The sequence below is a fragment of the Oryzias melastigma genome, linkage group LG10 (genome assembly GCF_002922805.2).
Source record: "Oryzias melastigma strain HK-1 linkage group LG10, ASM292280v2, whole genome shotgun sequence".
NCBI classification, from domain to species: domain Eukaryota; kingdom Metazoa; phylum Chordata; class Actinopteri; order Beloniformes; family Adrianichthyidae; genus Oryzias; species Oryzias melastigma.
In genome coordinates, this window is record NC_050521.1 from 8,609,379 (window position 1) to 8,627,288 (window position 17,910).

At 38.8% G+C, this 17,910-nt stretch overlaps 1 protein-coding gene across 2 annotated transcripts in view; it reads left to right on the forward strand.

Moving 5' to 3' along the window:
* The window catches only part of fgfrl1a (fibroblast growth factor receptor like 1a), a 92,601-nt gene that overhangs the window by 29,774 nt on the left and 44,917 nt on the right, over positions 1-17,910 (forward strand). For both annotated transcript variants that reach the window (XM_024284102.2, XM_024284103.2), the window contains exon 3: positions 8,236-8,508. In XM_024284102.2, the coding sequence (XP_024139870.1) occupies positions 8,236-8,508 (273 nt within the window). The remainder of the gene's footprint in view (positions 1-8,235; positions 8,509-17,910) is intronic.

Here is a 17,910-nt window from a genome sequence, read left to right on the forward strand (position 1 = left end):
TCAATAAAGCCCAATTTGTTAAACAGTTTGGACCTTGTGTACTGCATTTCAGCTGCTGAGGGAGTGAGGCTCTAAAAGTACAGAATGTTTGAACAGATTTCCTCTTTATTTGGCCTTCAGATTGTTCCTTCTGGTCCAAGCAGGACTCTGAGCAGGAAGAGTCTGTCTCTGCAGGAGCACTGTACATCTGAAGTGTGTCTGGGATTGTCGCTCCGCTGCAGAATACCAGACGCTCACGTTAAACCTATTTACGCTCTCCCTGTCGAATAATGGGCGTGTGCTTGTGAGCACGCGTGTGCATGCGGGGGCAGACAAACTATCTTCAAGGTGCGTTAAACTGTCATGGGAAGTCAGCTGTGGGCAGGAGAGCACCTTAAGTCCAAATGATCTAAACAGACATTGTAGAGCTGCGTGACTCCAACACACACGTGTGAGTACACTGGGACAGTGTTGGGGTGTCAAGATTAATAAATCAAGTAAATCAGTAATAATTTCCCCAAGAAGTAATCATCCTTTTTTTATCATTAGCAAAGCAATTATGAAAGCATGGAGCCGAGTCATGTGACCCACAGGCTTCTTTAAGCCCCTATTTTTCATTTCTCAGTTTGATGCAAACTCAAAGTAACAAATGTTTTAGTTCCCTAAAAAATACCCCGAGACGCAGAATTTACCACCCCAAAAGAACACAGCTCAATGGCGGATGCCAAAAAGGGGTTGATAAAATCAAGTAATCAACCTGAATCAATTTAAGCTTAAAAGATCAATGATTGATCCATAAGAATAGAGATTGATCCAACACATAATGCTAAAGTCTGCTAGATTGATGCTAACGTATAATGGGATTTCCCATTGGACGACTAATGCTAATGCTAACGGCCTAAGCATGATTGATGAACAATTTTCCAAACTCTTATGGAAATATTTTTTAACTAATTACTTGTGGTCTAAAGCACAGTGTTTTGCTCATATTTTCTTCTTCTTCTGGAATAAGGTGTAATGCTACAGATCAGGGGTGATCGCACAAGGGGTCAAAATCCAAAGCATACCTTAAGTCATGGGCCGAATAGGATAAACATTTATTGAACACTCTAAAACTGAATTTTTAAAATGTATAAACTATAACTTTTTAACACAATTATCAACTAGATATATAGTATTACCAGCAATAATGGCCGCTGAAGATGCTAGTGCTGATAGCTGAAGATGCTGAAATTGATGGGTAAAATCGCTGAAGCTGAAATCACTGAAGCTAAAAGCTGAAAACACTGAAGCTGATAGCCAGCTAAAATATTAGTTAAAGGACAAATTAGCCTAAAAAACTAAAAAGGGACTTAGGTTAGTCAAAATAGCTAGCATGTAGCTGAAAAATAGCTTAACCTCAAAATAGTCTGAAAAACTATAAGAAAACAAAAAAAGAAGCCTCAATTAGGCAAAAATAGCTAGATTGTAGAAGACTTTTAAAATGGCCCAAAAATAAAATCTTAGTAAATACCAAAGTAGTCCAAAAAGTTAGCAGAATGCCCATTTTTAAAACTTTTAAACTGTAACTTTTAACATAATTATGAATAATAAAAAAGCAGGAATATTATTCCAGAATAATTAAATAACTTTCAATAATTTATCCTCCATAAAAATATATTTTGTCAAAGTTATACAAGTTAGAAATGAGCGCAAGATAATATCAGGCCATTAATGACAATAAAATAAAATTATCTGGAGGGCCGGATCCAGCCCCCGGGCCTCGACTTTGACAAGTGTTCACAAACTGAAACGCCCTTCAGGAGAGGCAGAATAATCGTAGCTACTCCATTTGAGAATCCATATAACATGGTATTAACAGTCATTTCACTAAAACATTTTACAGTATCTGAAGTGTATCAGATTAATATGACAATCTTCAAAACACATATAGATTATTAATGTATTTCTAAACAAATGTATCTAAATGTGTAAACTGTGTCAACTCAAAATTGAATTGAATCGAAATGAATTGAGTGGACTAAAAGAACAAAAAAAAAAAATTGAATCAAACCGATCCCTGCTCTGGTTAATCAAACTGAATCGACTGTAAATTCTTGGTGATACCCAGCCCTATTCACAACAGCAAAACTTACCAACAACTAATCAACGGAATAAAAGTAAACTGGACTACAGAAGTCCAGCCCTAAACAAAAACAGCCAAACTCAGTCACTGAAATTGGACTGCAGGGGAGAGAAAAGGTGCAAAAGTAAGCAAGTAATAAATAACCAAACACCTCACACTTTTTCTAGACCAGCAAACAAAGCTGCCACAACACAAACTCCATTCACAACGGCAAAACTTACCAACTAATCACCCGCTTAACACACAACTCCTCACAAGAACAAGCTCTCACCAGCACTTCAATATAAATAACCTCCAAAATACCTTTCAGCAATCAATCCTCACTACTTTACACTCACACCAGCCCTCACTCTCATAGCCTCTACCCTCCTGACTCTGTGCGTGCCTCACGCCTCAATGCACATTTACTGATGAGCTGCACCTGGGCCAGACGCCTGACACTCAGAGGAAAGGGGGCGGGGCCAAAAAGGCGAGGGCACCTACCAGCTGGTCAGCAGGAGCACTTTCCTTCCATGTTTGAAACTTTGATTTTACACCAAAAATAATTGAAAAAAACATGCTTCACAGGTGTTAAATTGCCCCGGTATGGAGAGAAAATAGTATCATTCCCATTTGTGCGTGGCAAGCAAAATTCTTAATTCATACAATACATTTGTGCGCAAGTATAAAAATTAGAAATAAAAAAAATAAAAAAATACAAAGAGAACTACAACAACCAAGCATTCTTTTAGCATTTAAATGCATCACCCACGGATGAATCATTTCTTTCATGGAGACGTGAAGGGTCTCTTATCAGATTTGTTTGTAAAGGATTTTTTGTGTGTATAGTCATTTTCAAACTGTTCAAACTGTAATTTTAATTTGTTCAAGTGTAAGTAGTATTTTTTTTTATTTCAAAATTTTTGAAAGTGTGTGAATGTGTGTGTGAATGGGTCTGTGTCTGTGAAGCGCTTTGGGCCTTCGAAGGAAGGTAGAATTGTACAAATATACACCATTTACCATTTTGTACTTGTACACAAACAATTGTAGGAGTTACAAATCAAGAATTACGCACGCACAAATCCAAAGTTAAGCACACATCAACAATCATGCACGCACAAATGGGAATGATGCTATTTTCTCTCCATACCCCTTGGTGTGCATGTGAGGGTGTGTGACCTTGCAACAGACTGGTGACTTGTTAAGCGTGTACCCCACGTGACACTGAAATGGATTTTGCGCATACTGAGGATGGATGGATAGATGGATGTCAATTTGTGCATTATCAGGGATAATATCAATTCATTTGCAAGTGCACGGAATGGACTTAATCTTACATTTTCCCGCCCAGTTGAACTATTTCTTTATATTGTTGAGGTAGAGAGAGTAAACACCAATCAAATTGGGTTTCATTCAGAATGCCATAGATGGTATCACAAATTGATTGTCTCGTATATTTCTGCCAATTTGATGCCTGTTAATAAACTTTCTTGTTGCCATTTTTTTTTACACAAATTGACGACTTCGCCAAACCCCAACGTATCTAACAATGGGGTCGATGACAGTTGCAGAATAAGTCTCTTTAGTAAAGTCATTGTAGGACTGAGTAAATTAACCATCCTTCGTAACACTTAAGACTTTAGTTTGGGCCTTTTTAAAAACAAAATGGACTTCATTTACAACAAAGTTAATGGCTGAAGCCAAACACAGCCCCAAATCATGATGCTACCTCCACTGTATCTAATTATTACAGTAGTTTTTCACATTATTACACAATATTATCTGAAATTTCTTGAAAGCTTTTCTAAACAGTCCATTTTTATTAGTCTACAATCTTTTTTCCTGCTGGAATGGGAAATGAATACTTGGCTTAATCTAAAGATAACAACAATTATTTTAGAAAAAAGGAGAACTTAGAATTTTCATCTGGCTGTTTGCAAAATTATGTTAACTATTCTGAATGACAGATTGTCAAAGCTCATAAAGGAATCCATCACAGCATGAAGTACTGCACATTACCATGAAAACGTTGAGACAATGAGTCGTTTTTAACACCAGAATTAAAAATGGGATGTTGAGACAGTTTTATTTAACAAAGTTCCTTCACTTTGCTTTCATGTTTTTGCTCACATGTACAGAAGGATTTTGTCTTTCCCAAGTGCCAATACATTCAGCAAAGACCTGGATCTTTCAATAAAACAAAGGAGGGAAGGGAGAGGAGTAGAAAAAGGCTGCATCTTAATCATATGTGTTCATATCAAAGGAGAGGCTAGTGTCAAAAGTTGAGAGGGTCGGATGGAAGTCCGACTCCTGTGGTCCCCCCATGGGAAAGGCTGAGGAAGTTGTATTTGTGAAGATCTGAAAAAGGCAGGAGACCAGTAAAACATTCCTGCGAGAAGGAAAAGATACTCCTGTGGCTGAGGAGGATGAAGAGTGGCGAAAGAGGAGAATAAAAAGTAAAATGGGAGAGGGGCACAAAAGAGGGGAAAGAGTGATGACAAGGAAAAATAGAGCATAGGAGGTGGTAATAAGAGGAAGAGAGTGGCCAAGGGTAAGAAGTAAATGGTAGCAAGGGAGCAGTAAAAGTATAGCAAAATGGGGTTTCAATATGTTGGTTAAAATAGAAATGAAAAAAGAAGGGGGTTGGGGGTGGAGAGGCCTGTGGAAACAAGAATTGCAGTCAAACCAGGTACATGTGTTCAGGGTAGTAAAAGCAAGAAAGTAAGGAAATGGATAAAGACATTAAACAAAATACATCAAGCCTTTTAAAAAGTACTTTTAAAAGGTTAGTTACATGGTAGCACTGAGTAACACTGTGAATTGAAGCTATTTTATGTAAAAGTCATGTGAATAAATATTTTAAAACATTTTTCTTTCTTATATGTCCCTCAAGTTGGCCATTTTCTTGATGCCCGCTTTAACTTTGGAACCCATAAAACTTCCTCCAACTCCTTTGTTATTTTTAATATTATTTTTTTCTCAACTGTTAAATCTTTTGTAGAATGCAATTTGCAAAACTTGTGTTGTTTTCTGCGACAGACTGGCAACCTGTCCAGGGTGAACCCCGCCTTCGCCCATCAACTGCCGGGTTAGGTTCCGGCACCCCTGCAACCCCGAAAGGGACAAAGGGGTCAGGAAAATGAAATAATGAATGAATGAATGAATTGTGTTGTTTTTTTTTCAAGACAATTCTTTTATGTAGTTCAGGTACCTGGACATTACCAATATTGGCGGGGCTACTCAGCTCCAAAAGCCACGCCCCCTCAGAGGATATTTTAGCTTTTAAAGACATATAGGTTGTGGGATTTTAGTTAAAACCTCATTTATTTAAACACTACTGGAAACATTTTTTTATATAAATAAAAAAATATAAATAAAAATATATAAATATAAATATAAAAAATATTTATATTAAATATAATATATTTTTATATAAATTTTTATAAATTTTTTTGGGACCTTTCTGTGTGGAGTTTGCATGTTCTCCCCGTGCATGTGTGGGTTTTCACCGGGGACTCCGGCTTCCTCCCAACGTCCAAAAACATGCTTCATAGGTTAATTGATGACTCTAAATTGCCCCTAGGTTTGAATGTGAGAGTGGATGGGTGTGATTGAGGCCCTGTGACAGACTGGAGACCTGTCCAGGTTGCACCCCGGCTTCGCCCATCAGCAGCCGGGTTAGGCTCAGGCACCCCCGCGACCCCAAAAGGGACAAAGCGGTCAAGAAGATGGATTGATGGATGGATCAGGAACCGTATAGCTTGCGATGGCTTTTATGGGTTTTGTTGTGCTAGCATAAAGCTTACCTAAGATATTAAACTTTTAGCTTTTATAAGGTGAAATTGCAATTAAACTATACAAGGACAATTTTTATTTTTGTGAGCGCACCATACCTCGAACATTAGCAGCGCCATACATGATGCAAATCTCCACAACACTATCACCTTTGCCACTATTAATGAAAGCTAACATCTACAGCTTGGACGTTTCTAAGCTCAATAGCTAAACATCTCATCTGTTAAGTGACTGCTCAGTCAGAACTGCTGTGTTTTGTATTTTTATTTTTTTTATTAGTAATCTATTGACCCATGCTTTAATGTACGGGCTAAAGAGTGTTCATGCTAGGTTCACCATGAGGTGCACTACTCTACTCTACTGCCAAAAACATTAATTCATCTGTCCTAATGATTGAATGCAGGTGTTTCCAATGCAACTAGTGTACAAAATCCTACCTGTAGAAACAGACTGCTTCTACATGTATGACAGAATGTCCGTAAAAGTACAGTGAATTCCACTATGTTCAAAGACAGCACCTTTGCAGCAAGTCTAGTCCTGAAATGTTCACAGAACTTAATATTTCACGCTCAACTGTCAGTGGGATTGAGACAAAGTAAAATGGTTTGAGAAATACAAAAACTCAAAGTGGTATGTCTCGTACACTGATGGAACAGTGTTAATGGAGGCTGAGGTGCAGACCTCTGAACTTTACTGTACGTGACCTTCAGATTAGCTCAAGATCAGTGAGTGTGTGTAATGTAAACACGGCTGGACAGGTGCATTTAAAACATTGATCAATTCAATCCCAAGTGTCATTTGTAAAGGCATGCCACCAAGGGACTGTAAAGCAGTGGGATGCTCTTGGGCGATTAATCTTTTTTCTCTATCTAAATAGAAAAGTCTGGATTTGGCAGTTGACAGACGTACTGCATTTTTTGATGAAGGAGGGTCATAGCAGGGTTTTTTTTTTTTATTAGAGGTTCCTCTTTTCAATAAAAATGACTGTGAATACTTCAGCACACCAAGAGATTTTGAACATTTCAAAAATCCCAACAGTTTGACCACTTCCTGTTACATGTCTAGAACGCAAGGATAGGTGAGTGGAAGAACTTAACTGGCTGGCACAGAGTCCTGAAATCAACCAAACAGAAGGATTCATTAGAGTAAAGGCAAGCCATGCCTCATCTTTCACCATAAGTGTCTGACCATACAGCTGCACCTCTGTAAGAATGGTCAAACATTGTCGAGCTGTTGTAGCTATCAGGGATTACAAGTACGACTTACTTTAGGTTTACATGCAGGTGAAAACAGATTAGCAAACACTTAAAAATGAGTGTTTGTTTAAGCACAATGTGTTGCAGATCCAATAGAAAACATAATCTATTTTATATTGTAAATTCTCACTAAATCTGGTTCTTTAGAATCGACAGTTAGGATTCTTTCTATAAATAAAGATAGCAAAAACTCTACAAAAAAGTCTGTTTTATGACTTTAAAAATTTACTATTAACAAGAACTATGAGCTAATTGGACAAACGTCAAATATTTGTTGTGTACAGGGCACTCTTATCTTTAGTTAATAAACATCTATTAGGCTCATTGTTAAGTCGAGCTCGTCTTTATCTCTTTTTATTGAATGTTTAACTTTCAGAACGTGACCTGAAGTGAGTTATTTGAGGGCAGATTTCCCTTCAATTGCTTCTTGTTATTGTTTGCTGCAAGGTGGGCTGTTATATGCTTTTCCTGAAGGGTTAGCGGAGTATTGTTTTAACCTAAAAGCCGTAATAAAAGGTCAAACGGAGATATACGGCATCCATTGAACCTTGCTAACTCCTCCAGCCCTCCTGTGTGAACCTCTCTGGCTTCCTGTTTGTCTTTCTTTTAAGCTTCTTCCACTACACCATATTTCATTCCCCTTTTCCTCTCACTCCCTTAAATTCCATCCTCCCTCATGTCCTTCATTTCCTCTTGCTTTCTTCTTATAGCTCCTTTCCTACCTTTTCCCCTTGTCTCCACCCTTTTTTCCTTCGTTCTTCTCTCCATCATTTCCACCCTACTGTTCCAGCTCACTGAGGCAGTCCTTCCAGTCGTTCTGTTTTTCTAGGGTGCCGTTTCACCGTAGAACTGCTACTAAGCAGTCAAGGTCACGCTTGATTTTTATCTCTGTTGGCAGTTCTGTTGGTGTTAAACCTGATGGCTCAAAAGCTACGCTTCTATAAAGCCATCATGGACTTACCAAGATTAAATGGAAATTCCTGTGTTTTTAAAGCCATATAAGGAAACGTTTACAGTTTTCTGTTGGATTTTGTAGCATAAAATAATATTAATATGATATAAAATGTTCTTATAACTGTTTTTTTCCCCTCAATGTTTTAGGCCCCCCCCGGGTGTCGGAGAGGGTAAACCACCGTCAGAGTGCCCGCCTTGGTCGCACTGTGAAGCTGCCCTGCCCTGTTGAAAGCGACCCCCCTCCACTCATCATGTGGACCAAAGACGGCCGTAACATCCACAGCGGCTGGACTCGATTCAAGGTGCTACAGGTGGCTCTGCGAATTAAAGAGGTGGAGACGGATGATGCAGGCACCTACATCTGCAAAGCCACAAATGGCTTTGGCAGCGTGAACGTGAACTACACACTGATCGTGATAGGTAAGTGCTTCCTACTAATAATCATTTGAAATCCATATTTGGTACACGCTCCGGGTGTTCAGAGTGTTACATTTTTTTTGCGAAGTGCAGGAATAAAATAACAATGAACAGATGTAAGCAAATGAATCCATTCATGTGGCTTCTTTGTACGTATAAATTACGTTCTCAAATCTGGGGTGAGTTCATTATTTTAGGGAATCTTTGCGAATCTAATGACCATTGGTTTCAAATTTCCATCTAAGGACGAAATAAAACCACATTGAGATTAGTGCCCCCACTCCAAATCACAAAACGCTCCCAATCATCAGAACAACCACAAACCCACCATTTGACAAAAACTCAAAGGCCTCATTATACTTTCTACATTTGATGGCAGCTTGAAATAATGGCCCGAGAAGTCACGGAAATGATGAAAGAACATTTTATTTACAACCACTGACAATATGACTTAAATGAATGGCATCATAACACTGACATTTTAAGCTAAAACAGGATCTGTCTGAAAATTAGCAGACTTTGATGATTGGTTCTTGTGGACACCAGACATAAAGTTAAAAAGAGGAATGTTTTTGAACATCATCTAAATGTGCATTTTAGATGATGAGTTGTTGTTAATCAGTAATTTGATAGTTGTAAAAGCAAAGCTAACTTCCTGTTAATCAGAATTAACCCTTTAACATTGTAGTTTTAGCTCTCCCACTAACACTCTTTGAAAAACTGTAACTTCTCGACTGTTTGTACATTTAATAAATATCCAATAATTTCTGAAAGATGAGAAAAGCAGTTTGCGCTGAGGTGCAACACTTTATCAACAGTTTACTGGAAATGATTGCATATCAGTGCTTTACTACTGTAAAGTGTTACATATCACTGCTTTACTGCTATAAAATGTTAAATATCCCAGCTTTACCACTGTACAGTGCTACATATCCTTGCTTAACTAATATAAAGTGTTCCAACTGAAAAGAGTCACAGACACGTAGTGTTACATATCACTGCTTTACTGCTATAAAATGTTAAATATCCCAGCTTTACCACTGTAAAGTGCTACATATCCTTGCTTTACTAATATAAAGTGTTCCAACTGTAAAGAGTCACAGATACGTAGTGTTACATATCCCTGCTTTACTGGTGTAAAGTTTTACAGATGTGTAGTTTTACATTTCACTTCTTTATTACCATAAGTGTTACATATTACTGATTTACTGCAGTAAAGTGTTACATATCATCGCTTTACTACATAAAGTGTTATATATATCACTGCTTTACTACTCTAACGTGTTACAGATACGTAGTGTTACATTTCACTGCTTTACTACAGTAAAGTGTTGCATATTACTACTTTACTGCAGTAAAGTGTTAGATGTCACCGCTTTACTAGCGTACAGTGTTACATATCACTGATTTACTACTGTAAAGTATTACAGATACATAGTGTTACATTTCTCTGCTTTACTACTGTGAAGTGTAACATTTCACCGCTTTACTACCGTAAAGTGTCACAGATACGTAGTGTAACATTTCACTGCTTTACTACTGTAAAGTGCAACTGATACGTAGTGTAACATTTCACTGCTTTACTACTGTAAAGTGTTGCATATTTCTGCTTCACTGCTGTAAATTGTTACATATCACCACTTTACTACCGTAAAGTGTTACATATGACTGCTTTACTACAGTAAAGTGTTACACATCACCGCTTTACTACCGTCAAGTGTTACATATCACCACTTTACTACCGTAAAGTGTTACATATGACCGCTTTACTACCGTAAAGTGTTACATATGACCGCTTTACTACCGTAAAGTGTTACCTATGACCGCTTTACTACCGTAAAGTGTTACATATGACCGCTTTACTACCGTAAAGTGTTACACATCACCGCTTTACTACCGTAAAGTGTTACATACCACCACTTACACTACATACTGCTGCTTTAGCACTATAAATAGTTGACTATTGATCCCTTGCTATTGAAAATGTTGCATAACAATACTTTACTACTTTAAAGTGTTACATATTAGTGATTTGAGCTTTTAAAACACCATCATAACCTCCATTTATAAAAAAAAAATAGATAATAATGATTTTTTTGGTGCAGTTTCCCAAGAATATATCTGAATCTACTGAAATATTGGACTTTACTTACTTGATCACAACTACAATTTTACTAAATGATTATACATGTATGTATTTTAATCTTTATTGGCTTGTCTCACATTCAAATACATAACTGTGAGTGTAGTCATAAGGGAATTGAACAAAGAAAAACTAACCTTCTAGAAGAAGGACTTGTAAATGGATAATGCGTTCACACTGCAGATCTAGTTTAAGTGTCTCTTACAGAAGCTGCATGACAGCCTGGTAACTTCAAAACTTTGATTACATATTCTATTTAGAACTTGGATTTCTAACAAGCTTCACCTGCAAAACCTGACTATATAGGAGGTGAACTTCCTGTTTTGTATTTGTTTTTATGGATTCAGTTGGACTTATGTCTCTCTGGATTCAGATTGTGTTTTAGGTCATAATGAGCCAAATTATTGTCCTTTTAATCACAAAGCTCTTAAATACTGAATCTGCTACTCCCTGAGACTTCCCTTCTTCCTAGCTAGTGTGTCTCTTTGTGAACAAAGTTTTAGTCTAACAAGATCTGCAGTTTTTCTCTGCCCTTGTTTGTGAAACACATTGTGTCTTTGTGAAATATGGTTTCTGTTTGTGGCGCTTAGCGCAAACATCTCTTTTAAAGAGACTTTGTTGCGTGCTGTTCTTTTTTGTCACACCATGTTTGTTTCCCACAAGTCGTACCTTTTGTCAGCATGTCTGCGTCGGTAATGTAGTCTCTTTATGTGGGATTTTCAAAGTTCATCTTGTCATGTGGTGGCTGTAGTCTGTGACCCTGTCCACAACCTTGCAGTTCAAACACAGGTGTGTTGTTTCTATCCAGGCTCCAAATAGCTGCTTTCCTCAACTCTTACCCATGTAAACAAGATGCCTGTAGGAAGGACGTCGTGTCAGTCCACATTCACACACAAGCTTGTGTGTTTCTCCACTTATGTGCTTGGAGCACAGATTGTTGTGTGTGGGTCTCAGGTTTCAGACAGTGCAGGGGATGCCAGCAGAGACATTAAGGCTGGATGGAGTTCCAGAAAATCTGACTACATAAAGCATCAGCGCCAATACTTCAAAGACACAGAAACACCAGCAAATACTTTTACATCGTATTGATCATACATTCCGTATACAAGAAAACGTCTGCATTCAGAAGATTTTATTTGTTTTTTTTACAATTTGAACTTTGGTGCCAACCTTTTAGTTAAATTACATTTTGGTACTCAAGTGGAAATCTTTAATAAAGTGCAGCAGGGCATTACAATGAATGATGTCATGGTTTTACAATAAAGTTCAGTGGAAAGTTCTTGATGGTAATGACTTGTGTTTTTTCCCTCATAAATAGAACTGCATCAGTTGTATTGTTGTGTTATTCATACCAAAACTTCATGGAAGAAAACAAAAGATCATATTCACACGTATACTTGAATTTGTCTCTTCGGGAAATTTTTTAAATACAGTTTTCAAGTTTCCTTTCTTTTTTCCAGTAAACTGGCATGTTGCCAATCGGTAATGCACTTCCATACTCCCCAGTAATCATAATTGGTATGCGATTCAAAGCTTCATCAGTCTTGAGTTGAACTTCAAAGACAAGCTGGCACACATAGAGGGCAGTAGGGTGGTGGTGGGGGGGTGGGGGGGTAACAGCTGCTGCTGAGGTCATCCAGGCGAGCAGCTGCTCCACCCCCCCCACCCCCCTTCATTTACTGTCCCTTTTCATTCACTTCACATGTGCATGCACACTGGCTGCAGAAACGATGAATGGAAGTCCACATGCTGGAGCCGTTCACTGCTCGTCCAGACGGGAGGCTGAACAATAAACAAACTCTCCCACGATTGTTTGTTTGTTTCAAAATGATCCTATTTAAATGAATGAAGCAGCTTGGCACACCTTTAACAGAGCTATTCTGAACTCGGTCATGAAGACTTCTTTACTGTATTACACTAGCTCTTTGCCAATAGCCAATAGTTTGCCAATAGCAGGGTTGTCCAACCCTTGTCCTCAAAATCTATCATCCTGCCTGCTTTCTAGATTTCTCTACACGTTTTGGTGCTGATTACCTAAATGAGGTGTGTTCAGTCAATTAAATGAGGAGGCGCCTGAGTCAACTAATCATCAGAAGTTGTTCAGATTCAACTGTAGAACAGGCAGGATGGTAGATCTCAAAGACCAAGATAGGGCAGCCCTGGCCTAAAGACACTTGTTGAATGATTTAATGTATTTTTAGGTTGCAACTCATCTTTTTGGCTTCACTGGTCTTCTTTCCACCACATTGTCTCTTTATCTACTTTCTTTATTCCAGATGACAGAGAAAGTACCTTCCTCACAGTCTCTTTGATCACTTTTGCTGTAGCTGTCTAGTCTTCTAGAAGAACCTCCTGATCTCCTTAAAAGCCACAAATACTCTTCTTTTTGCAACTTCAACCATTTCATCCTCTGCTTAGTTCATGTCCTCGTCATCTTCTTCACAACCAAAATCTTCATCCTCACCACCATTCTATTCCATTGGAGAGAGTATTGCCAGACAGCATAGAATGGTGGTGAAGATGATGACCAAAGTCAGCATCCTCCCCACCATTTTATGCCATCTGGATACGCTCTCCCCAACCAACACTTAGCAGTTACACATTTCTGTCAGAATACATAATGTAATCAACTTGCTGGCTCCTCTCTCCACTCTTATATCACACTATGCTCCTGTCTTTTCTAGAAAAATGTCTTTACCACTGAAATGTCATGCTTTGGTAATGCCTACCATCTTGTCTTTCTCTTTTGCTGTCCTGAACCCAAAACGTACCCATCACTTCTTCATTGCCTGTTTACTCCCATCACCACTATCTCCTTTTTAGGGATACTCTGGAAGTCTTCGTCCATCTTCCTCCTTCAACTTCCAGCTTCAGACTCATCACTCTATCAGAAACCTCTAGAAGATCCTGAACAAACTCCTGGTTTAGGATCACTCTTCCTCCATTTTGCTTTCCTTCCATGCCATGATACAGTAGCTTGAAGCTGCTTCCAATCTTTTCTAATCCGTGTTCTCTTTCTTCTGGTCTCTTGGACACACAGGAGAACCACCTTTCTTCTATAAGTCATGTTAGCCAACTCTTTAGTTTTCCCTGTCAAAGGCTCTACAGTCAGAGTTCTTAACCTAGGTCTGACAGTCTGCCTTTCCTATGAACATGCTATCCACCGCTCATTCCACCAACAATAGACCAATTTCCACCTTGTAGGTCAACAGCACTGGTGGTGGTCATTGTTAACCTGGGCCACGATAAAACCAGATTGATATGAAGGTTCTATTTGTGATTCTTATGATTGGTTTGACTTTACATCAGATGCCTTCCCTGACTGTATTTATCTGGACTTGGGACAGACACATGAAAACATTCAAAATGTACAGATAAATGTTGGAAGACTTTAGCCTTAAGCTACATATATCCACACATTAGTAACTCTGTAGTGTCTCTTACGTAGTGTAGCATCTGATTACTTTGCAGGAATGACATAGACGCTTTGCTTAAGGTTTAAAGTTATAGGTGCAGCGGTAGGGTGGTCGACCCCCAATCGGAATCTGTTCAATTCCCGCCTTCCCTGCCCATGGGTTGAAGTGTCCCTGGGCTAGACACCAAATCCCACCTTGCCTCTGGTGGAAGGTTGGCGCCAGTGTTCGGCATCGGAGCCACCACCAGTGTGTGGATGTGTCTGCTTTGGGCTTTCAAGCAAGGTAGAAAAGCGCCATTCAAGTATACGCCATTTATTTGCCATTGATTACGGGTCGGTACTTCCTAAAACCAAGTGGTAAATAGGGCAGTTTCTGTTCAAATCCAGTTCCATTCAGGTCTGAATGCTGATTGTTTGAGTCATGTCATGTAGGTTTGTTCAAACTTGACTCACTGTTTGGAGATAACACACATGGCACCCGGAGACGCTCTGAGGTGCGTGATGTTAACTTTCAAGGATGCCCCCGCCCTGTAATTCAAGCCAACAATCAGGCCTCAGCATCTCCTTAGAGAAGCACAGAGCATGGAAACAAATGTTTTCATAGCTGGAACAATCTTTTTGGGAGAGATGGTCCAAATGTGTGGGGTGGCTCTTTTGTATGAGTGCCATTGTCTTGGTCTAAAAAGCGATGCAGTGACTGAGTCTGCATGTTAGTGGAGGAAAACAAAGAGTGTTTCATGCTGCTGTTTTGTTTTCTGCTCCTCTGTCGAGAGTTTCTGGGCTGTTTTGCTTGACTTCCTCGTTTCCTGCTGCTCTCTGCTTTCATCTCCACCCCTCTCCTGTGTGGTCTTGCTGTAATTATTCTATGACCGCTCCATTTCACTATAATGAGACCACACCTGCATCTTATAGTCCTCCCTCTCAGTTTCTAGCTCACAGGATCTTCTATTAAAATTTCATCTTCTTTCCTTCCTCTTTCGGTTTTGTATTTCTTTGACCACCTTTTCATTTGAAATAATATTTTGACAGTTTTTTGTTTAGTTTTTTTTCTTGATGTGACAGCATTAGACAGGGCGCAGTGTCCCCTGTGTGCTTGGAAGTGACGTAGTGTCTTTCTGCAAAGGCTGGCCATGGTTGGCGAAGCAAATTAGAAGATTCCTTGAAGTGTTTTTTTTCTCCTTTGTTGTGTGTGTAGCTTGGCAAATGTTTGTGTGAGTAAATAGTCTGCATGTGTGTGTTTGTGCGTGTTTATTCGAGGCCCTTGTGCGTTGGTGTGGGAGGATTTATGGGACCACCAGTAATGTGAAACTGAAAAGGAGTTTTTCTTTTAATTCTCAGCAGAACTCAGCACCCTCCTGAAAATATGAGGCCACTTTTTTCTCTCTGGAATCTTTCTTGTTTTAAAATTTACTTTGTCTCTTCATCTGCCCTTTTACTTCTTTAAAATGAACATTTTAAGAAGGTTGCCTCAAAAGTGATCCACGTGTGACGTCAAAGAAAGTGTACCTAAGGAACCTCATATGAACCTGAAAGGAAGGAAGTCCGCGTTAAAGTCGAGTTTTAAACTCAGAAACTCAAGAACACTTTATAGCTAGATAACACGTTATCACTAAACTGTTAGCTAAAGAGTAATACGTGACTTCTGAAAGAACAGCTAATAGATTAGGGATTTAGAAATATTCCTAAAAGCTTACAAACTGTAAAAAGAGTAACACAACAGGACAGTTGGAAGCTGACTCCATTCTCAGTCCAGATTTATATTTTTTTTAAAGGGGGCGGGGCTGAGGGAGGCTACACTGTTACTTCAATAAAGGAAAGTGATGCCAGTTTTACGCATTGACTGTATATTGTAATGTTATAAAGTGATAATAATTTATGTAATATAATATATATATATATATGTATATATTTAAACTTTTAAATTTTTTACATTTTAAGTCTGCGATTGTTTTTTAGTTTTTTTAAGTTTACAATACTTGGTAATTTAATGTAATTGTTTTTATTGGCTCTTATACTTGTATTACCATGAGTGTTTATTTTATTTATTTTATTTTTACATTTTTATGGTATATATATATATATATATATATTAGGTGTTTTTTTAAGTATTTTATCTGTTGCGTCTTTGTGGCAAATGGACCTTGAGTCTGTAATAAAGTATCCTTATAATGCTGGACAGCTTGGCTCCAAAAATCAATGATGCCAGCGACAGGGTGTATGAATTCTGGCAAGGGATGCATATCTTTGAACAACACCTGGCACACCTGTTATTTTAAAGTTGTAAATGAGTGAGTAAAGGAGAAATAGTTGCAACTTTTAAATAACATCCCAGTAACTTTGGTCACATATCCCATAATGCCACTGCGTGGTGACCTAAATGAAAGTTTTTCAAAAAATTCAGCAGAAATTTGGAATAATCGGGAGGCAGGAGGCGTAATTTTACATGCTGTATGGTGGCCACAGAGGTTTTAAGAAAAATTAACAGTTTAATAATTTGCTAACTAGCTCTAATAGATAGTTATAAAGTGTTACCAGAAGCTCAGCTTGGACAAGCCTGCTCATTGATACCCGTTTGCTGCTTTCTTAAGTGACGGCTGCAATGATTTGTGGTGATTTACAAACTCAACCACTGCAGCTGACATCTGGTCATAGTTGGGAACAAAGAGAAAAGACAGACGAAGAAAGATTTCAAAGCCAGAGTCAAACTCCACGCTTGAACAAATGACCGTAAACAGGGCTTGTGTTTATCGCGTGGTGATATGTAATGAATTTTGAGATGACAAAAACGGAAACGTGGAATTAAACATTCCGAACTGGGAAACCGAATGTGGATATCTGCTTCCCAGCGTCTCTTGTGGTTTCCTGGAGGATTAGTCTGCTAACAATCCTAAACTCAGTAACTCTCCTGCGCACAGACAGCCAGCCTGATGTCTCACAGATTAGTTTACTGTGAAACAACAACTCATTGTGTTGTTGTGCGCTGACTAAACGATTTCAAGTCTTATCTTGAGCTTTCGTCTTTGTTTCCCATCAAACCACATTCTTCCTCATCCCAGGTTCGTTGTGAGCGCGTGAGACTGCAGCTGTCTCCTTCTGCCAGAATCTAACACATGAGATCGAGTTGCAGACTGACATCGTCTCTCTGTCCATCAGCCCCGCCAACCTGAATCCTGCTGTGTGTTTGTACTCTCAGGTTTCTCAGGTTTTAATTGAGATATGTGGTGCCTCATCTGGAGAGGATGTAGAGGTGGCCGAGGTTTGTGGTCTAATTGGTGTGAGTCTCCCTCACACACATACACACACAGACGTGTGTGATTGCACAGAGCCTAAAATTAATCTGAAATAACCAAGTGTCAGTCACTCGCAGCCTCACCCACCTACTGGCAATCAGAGCGCTTGTGCTCAGGTTACACTCAGTAATCCTTCAAAAATGCACAGAGTGAACCTCTGATGAGAGTCTGAGTTCACAGAGAGTCCTGAAAAAGATTTTTATTGAAGAAATCTTCAAGACCCACTCCAATAAAAATGGGTTTTTAACATGTTCTTGAAGCATTTTTCTCATAATGGAAGACATGTATAAAATAATTTAAGCTTAATACTGCATTTCTGAGTATTTCCGCTCCAATTCTGATGCATCCACTTGCAGACAAATTACCGTCTTTGTTTTCCTTGTCTGACCTGGTATCTGGCTCTAAATACTACAGCTGCATATTGTACTTCTAATGTTAGCTTGGGCTTGTGTGGTGCTATAAGCTAGCAGGAGAGAGTATAAACAAAGGGTTGAAGGGAAATTTGCTGAGCTCATGCTGCACCAACAACTCAGAGGCAAATTTCTAATGAGCTCCTG